Source organism: Anopheles bellator, chromosome X (genome assembly GCF_943735745.2).
Source record: "Anopheles bellator chromosome X, idAnoBellAS_SP24_06.2, whole genome shotgun sequence".
NCBI lineage: Eukaryota > Metazoa > Arthropoda > Insecta > Diptera > Culicidae > Anopheles > Anopheles bellator.
This window is the reverse complement of record NC_071287.1, coordinates 11,702,264-11,708,539: the sequence shown is the minus strand read 5'-3', so window position 1 is coordinate 11,708,539 and position 6,276 is coordinate 11,702,264. Positions and strand designations below refer to the sequence as shown.

The following is a 6,276-nucleotide window of genomic DNA, read 5'->3' as shown; positions in this document are numbered from 1 at the left end:
GCAAGGCTGGATTCACACAGAAGCTTGTGAAGCGATGTTTGGGCACCACCCTATTTACATGATGACTCGAATTTCCATTTGCGAAGTTTTGGTCAAACGGAATGAACTAGACCTATTTCTTTAACCGATTGGTACTGGGGATAAGAAATGGGTCACTTACAACAAAATTATGTGAAATCGGTCTTGGTCTAAACCTGGTGAAGTAGCTTAACCGGTTGCCAAACCAGGAATAATGGCTAGGAAGGTTCTACTGGGTATATGGTGGAACTTGAAAGGAATCGTTTATTGTGAGTTGCTTCCGTGTAGCCAAACACTAAATTCAGATCCCTACTGTCTATTACTGCACCGTTCGAAGCTAGCAATTGACCAGAAACGACCGGAGAGGGAGAGGAGAAATGAGAAGTTTTGTGTTCCATCAGGACAACGAAATGTCACACACGTCTTTGATGAATCCCCAGAAAGTCCGGGAGCTTGGTTGGAAAGTTTGAATGCATCCACTGTATAGTCCAAACCTTCCACCAAACGATTGGCCCCTTTTCCGCGCATTACAAAATTTCCTGAGTGGTGAAAACCTGAGATCCAAAAAGGATTGTGAAAAAGAATTGCGCGAATTTTTCAGCAATAACGATTACAAGAGAGACATTATGAAGGTATTTTTCCAAATCTTCCAACAAAATGGTGCATATTTGACGCAAATCGCACAATTGAAAGTATTTTAAATAATGTTTTGAAGTTCACGCAAAAAACGTCCAAGACATTTTTGACAGCCTTATATAAAAATGGATGGAATGGAAAATGTCTGTCTGTCTGTGTGTACCGCTTTTTCTCCAAAACTACTGAACCAATCCGCTTGAAATTTTGCACAGCGTAGTTTTGTGACCCCGGATTGTGTATACGAAAGTTTGACCCTCCACACCTTCGGGAAGAGGGGGCTACCATACAATCGTAACGTAACGTAACGTTGCATACGTAACGTCTCATACGTAACGTCCCAATCCAACGTTTTCTAGCAAATCGAATCAAAGTCGGTAGGCGGGGGTTTTAGGGGTGGGGAAATGTTCTGGTGAATGTTTGAAACCTCTCCCCTCTTTACAAAGAAGACCTCTCATACAAAATCTAAGCTCATTTCAGTTAAACTAGGATAGCTTACAAGCAATTTGAGCCAAATTCAACTGGTGCGAGTTTTGACATGTATCCAACGGTAAACCGATCGGACGTCAACTGGAAGTCCGATCCTCTGAAACGCTGGATAGTCGAGAAATGAGACTGAAATGAGACTGAAAGGAGGCGTGGGGAAGCTCGCCGGGACCTGCTAGTAAATGATAATAGTATATCTCTGTAAATACAAAAATCAATGAAACATAATCATGTTGAACAAAAACTGTGGAAAATAAAATTAATCTTTTAAACATAACATATTCCTACCTCTTAAGTCTACCGATCTCCCTATTCGTATATGTTAACACAGATTCAATATAATGTCACGCTTAACGATGGCATTCCCGCGAAATGTGCACACTTTCTTGCTGATCAACGTTAAAACAAAGGTACGATTAGACGATAGCGACACCCGCTAAGACTAAGCGAGGTTATTGGTGCTTCTTGTGTACTACTAAAGAACTTTAAACAAAGAATGGCAAAGAGCATTTGTTTATTTTTTGAGAAAACTATTTGAATTTGTGGTACAACGAAAACATTAGATTTTGTATGTTGTACACGTGCTGGATTGCTCTAAAGTTAGGTTGGGTTGGTTCATTTCACAATCGTTATTGCACCCTGCATTGATGCGGTTATATGTACATGCTAAACTCTAAAATATTATCTGTAATTAATTACTAGTATTCTTTTTAAGGGTCTGGTGAGGAAAATGCATTTTTAAAGTACAGAGAACTTTATGTTCATATTTCCAGCACATCAAAACAAGTTTTACTTCTTGTTTTTTGTTTTCCGACGGAATATTTATTGTGGCGTGTTATTCTCGGTAAGCATAATAAGTAGGATCCAAGTCGTGGCAGCATCTCTAGGCGTCATTTCGTGATTGTATTAGTGAAGAGAAAAAACAAGAACACAACAATTTGGGTTCAATTTGCCATTATTGGTTTAAAATTCTGTAGGTATTACTAAAACTGGGTGTTTGTGATAATCGAGTACACTACGCACAACATGACTTATAGGCTGGTGGTCGTTCGCCCGTACCCCGATTCACGATCACACGATCCGGGTTGTCGGTTGTTTCCTTCCCAGCGGTCTTATCCAGAATAGCTTCGGCCAACTCACGAAATGCCCGCTCGATATTAGTGTTCGCCTTTGCTGATGTTTCCATAAAACGTATATCGTGCTCTCGTGCAATCTATAAAAATAGCAAATGGAATAACGACTGAATTATTTTTTCATAGAATATTGTATGATTGGCATTGTTAATTTTGTATATTAAAATTACAATTGAACCAATTACAAAAAAGGAACAAGTTTTAAAGTAGGTTTTTGCATGTTTTGTGACATTGTTTAAAACTCTAATAATATCAGTATCATAGATGTTATTGATAACTTAAACTAGTTGCTCGTAACGTACAATACTTTATTATACAATACAATAGAAAACAGCTAAAAGTAAAGCAGTACCTGGCCAATAAAATAGGTAAATTTATGAATAAGGCAAATTTTAATGAATTTACACGGTATACACTTTCGCTAATATCAAAAGTCAATATTATATTTCAAAATAAGTCAGTATCTCGTGTATTCGCCGTTGTTTTGAAGCACTTCATGAATTTTCCTTGGCAGCGAATCGACCAAATCCGGACGAGTTTTTGCTGGAATTGAATACCATTCCTGCTGCAGTTTTGCCACAATTCATCTTTGTTTGAAAAATATTGTCCAGCTAACTTTTGCTTCAAGGTATTCCACAAGCTTTCAATATGGTTTAAGTCAGGAGACTGTGTTGGCCAAGGCAAAACTGACACATTATTGCCATCAAACCACGATTTCATAAGCTTCGACGAATGCTTGGGATAGTTTTCTTGTTGAAATACCCATCTCAGTGGCAAGTTTTCTTCTGAGTAAGACAGCATAACGTCTTCCATGAAAATATTATGCCAATTTTTCGTAACCTTCAGTACCTTCCCAAGAACGATATTGAGCAGCAAACTGTTACCTCATCTGTAATTTTTTTTTAATCAATAGTGGAACTTTTCTTCCAATTAGCCCTGGTTTAGCTTCCCTGATTAGCTTCTTGCAACCGCCTTTTTTTTGTTTTTCGATGCGGAGCGGGAAACCTTCATAGGCACCGCTACGAGGGCGAGACCTCCTAGCCGGTAGTGTGGGATTTCCGGTCTCTGAGGAGTCCGGACCTACACACTAAAACCTTCCCTACCAATGCTTTGAGCCCCCGTCGAATCACCTGCTCGGTATTACCTTCGAAGGGGAGGCTGGACAAGTTTGTCCTACACGTCCCCCCATGGGCACGCTCGCTAAAATATCGCACTCACGATTTGGCAAGGCTACTCATTCGAGGTTTGCTGTCGTGGTTTCCTTCTTTGCTCCTCCTGCCACTATGAGCAAGCGCGTGTCATCGCTGTTTTCGCGAACCCACTGACTGCATCGAAAGCAGCAGGGGTCTCGCACGTTAGCTCCACAACGCTTTCTGCTGCAACTTCTGCACCTAGCACGAAATTCATTCGTTTCCTCGCTTCCTCGAACCTAGAACAAGTCACTAGGACATACTCGGGCGACTCCACTGTGTCCTTGCAAGCGGAGCAGTCTGGTGACGAGGCTCGTCCAATCCGGTTGAGATACTCCCTGAAGTACCCATGCCCGGAAAGAAGCTGAGTTAATTGAAAGCTAACTTCACCGTGTCCTCTAGCCACCCATCGTTCTATATTGGTGATAAGACGGTGTGTCCATCTTCCATATGTTTCCCTGTCCCAATCCCGCTGCCAGTTTGCTACTTTGCTAGTTTGCTTTGCTGCAACCGCCTATGAACAGATTTTGGGCTAATAATGTTATTTATTATTAAGCAAATCGTTTTAGACGAACCAAACGGATCCGCTTTGGCCAAAAGGGGTATGCGATGATCTGTCGTTGGTTTGGTTTTTCTTGGTTTACCTCGTTTCTTTGCTTTTTTCCACAACAAAGCATTTCTCACAAAATTTACAGATTTCCCTAGTACTTTGACGATGCTTTCGTACGTCACGCCTTCCTTACGCATATTGTTGGGAACGGGACTGTTTCCCGTAAACAGCGTCTAGGCCAACGCATAGCACCTGGTAAAGAGTTTAAAAAGGCATCGCTAAATAAAGAATCCGAAAAGTCTCTCCTAGGGTAACTGCATTTTACGACGGTTAGTGAACGCTGCGTGGGCCAGCATAAACAGCGTAATGCACTTGATCGATGCAACAGTTTCGTGCATTCTAGGAAACCATATGGACCCATACGGGGAATCAAAATAAAGATTAAAAGTAGAACGCCTAAACCGTATAAGATCAACCCTTTATCAAGAGATCCATACTAACGGGGTTTGGACCTTCAGATGCGATTAGAACATTAGAACGACTATTGTTGTCTCTTTCGATCTCCTCAGCAGGGGACGATTAATTTGGTATATCAGGCGTACAAATAGAAAACCGCCGTTTTTTCTCATGATTTGAGGCTTTATTGTAAAAAACTCCTTACAAACTCATTCTTCAAAGTAATTGTCATTGTTAGCCACAACTTTTTCCCACAATTTGGGCAGCTTTTAAATTCTTCGTCGGAAAAATTGTTCATCTTTCGACGCGATCCATGCATCGATCCAATTTTTGGTGTCCTCGACAGAACGAAAGCGCTGCTCGGCCAGGTCATGCGTCATCGATCGGAATAAATAGTAGTCTGACGGGGCGATGTCTGGAGAGTAGGGCGGGTGGGGTAGTATGTGCCATTTCAATGTTTCCAGATACGTTTTCACGACTGTGAAAACATGTGGTCGAGCGTTGTCGTGAAGAAGGATAACTTTGTTGTGTCTTTCTGAATATTGTGGCCGTTTTTCCTTCAACGCTCGACTCAGCCGCATTAGTTGTGTCCGATACAGGGCTCCTGTAATGGTTTCGCCTGGTTACAATAGTTCGTAATAGACAACGCCGAGCTGGTCAAATCAAATACAGAGCATCAGCTTCGAGCCATGAATGTTCGGTTTAGCTGTAGATGTTGATGCATGGCCGGGAAGCCGCAACGAATTTTTACGCTTTGGGTTGTGATAATGTATCCACTTTTCATCCCCGGTCACGATGCGATGTAAAAAACCTTTTCTTTTTTGCCGTTTAAGGAGTTGCTCGCAAATGCAAAGGCGCCGTTCGATGTCCCTCGGCTTCAACTTGTGCGGCACCCAGTATCCTAGTTTCTGGATCATTCCTAGGGCTTTTATCCAATGCGATATTGCTTGTTGCGTCACGCCCAATAAGTCTGCAAGTTCCTGTTGCGTTCGACAAGCATCTTCTTCCAACAAAGTTTTCAATTCGGCATCTTCGAACTTTTTCACCGGTCCTGGACGCTCCTTGTCTTGCACGTCATAATCGCCGTTTTTGAACTTGCAAAACCACTACCGATACGTTCTTTCACTAATGCAGGCTTCACCATAAACTTCTACTATCATTCGATGCGCTTCAGCTGCATTTTTTTAGCATGAAACGCAAAAAGCATCACTTCCCGCAAATGGCACTTGTTCGGCTCAAATTTCGCCATGTTCGCACGTGAATAACACAAAGCGCAATGCGCAGCGCGCAAACCCCGCTCCGAAACCTTTTGAAACGACAAGTTTCGAATAAACGCCTGAGCGGAAGTGACCGCGTTTATGCGTGAAACTCCGGCGATCAACGTACCTTCGCACGCACGCGGATCGCCTCAAACTTTACATGGTGGCTCCAGAGAGAGTCAATTCAAATTCAACAGAACTTGAACAGCAGGTAAGTGCCACTTCAACTAAGTAATCGTGAAAGTGTGATTCATATGTGACGTATTCACTGTTTCGGGCCTATGGAGAAAAGTTCACAAGGACCAGGAAACAAATGGTAATCAACATGCCATATACGTTCACAGTTACGTTGACGGTTCACAGTTGCCGAATTTGCGAAAACATTGACGATGGTCCTGATCAGATGGTTGCTTGTTATGAATGCGACCGACTGTTCCATCTAGCATGTGTTAAATTAACACGCAAACCAACCGCCAAAGAAGATTGGCTGTGCCCTAAGTGTCAGAAAATCGCATACGAGATTAACAAATTAAAAGACTTAGCCAAGATAT

At 42.0% G+C, this 6,276-nt stretch overlaps 1 protein-coding gene across 5 annotated transcripts in view; it reads right to left on the bottom strand.

The window, feature by feature from the left end:
- Window positions 1–1,351: 1,351 nt before the first annotated feature.
- LOC131213825 (ras-related protein Rab-10) overlaps window positions 1,352–6,276 on the bottom strand; it is a 22,188-nt gene continuing 17,263 nt past the window's right edge. For all 5 annotated transcript variants that reach the window (XM_058207980.1, XM_058207977.1, XM_058207981.1 and 2 more), the window contains one exon: window positions 1,352–2,350. In XM_058207980.1, the coding sequence (XP_058063963.1) occupies window positions 2,153–2,350 (198 nt within the window). In that variant the 3' untranslated portion in view covers window positions 1,352–2,152. The remainder of the gene's footprint in view (window positions 2,351–6,276) is intronic.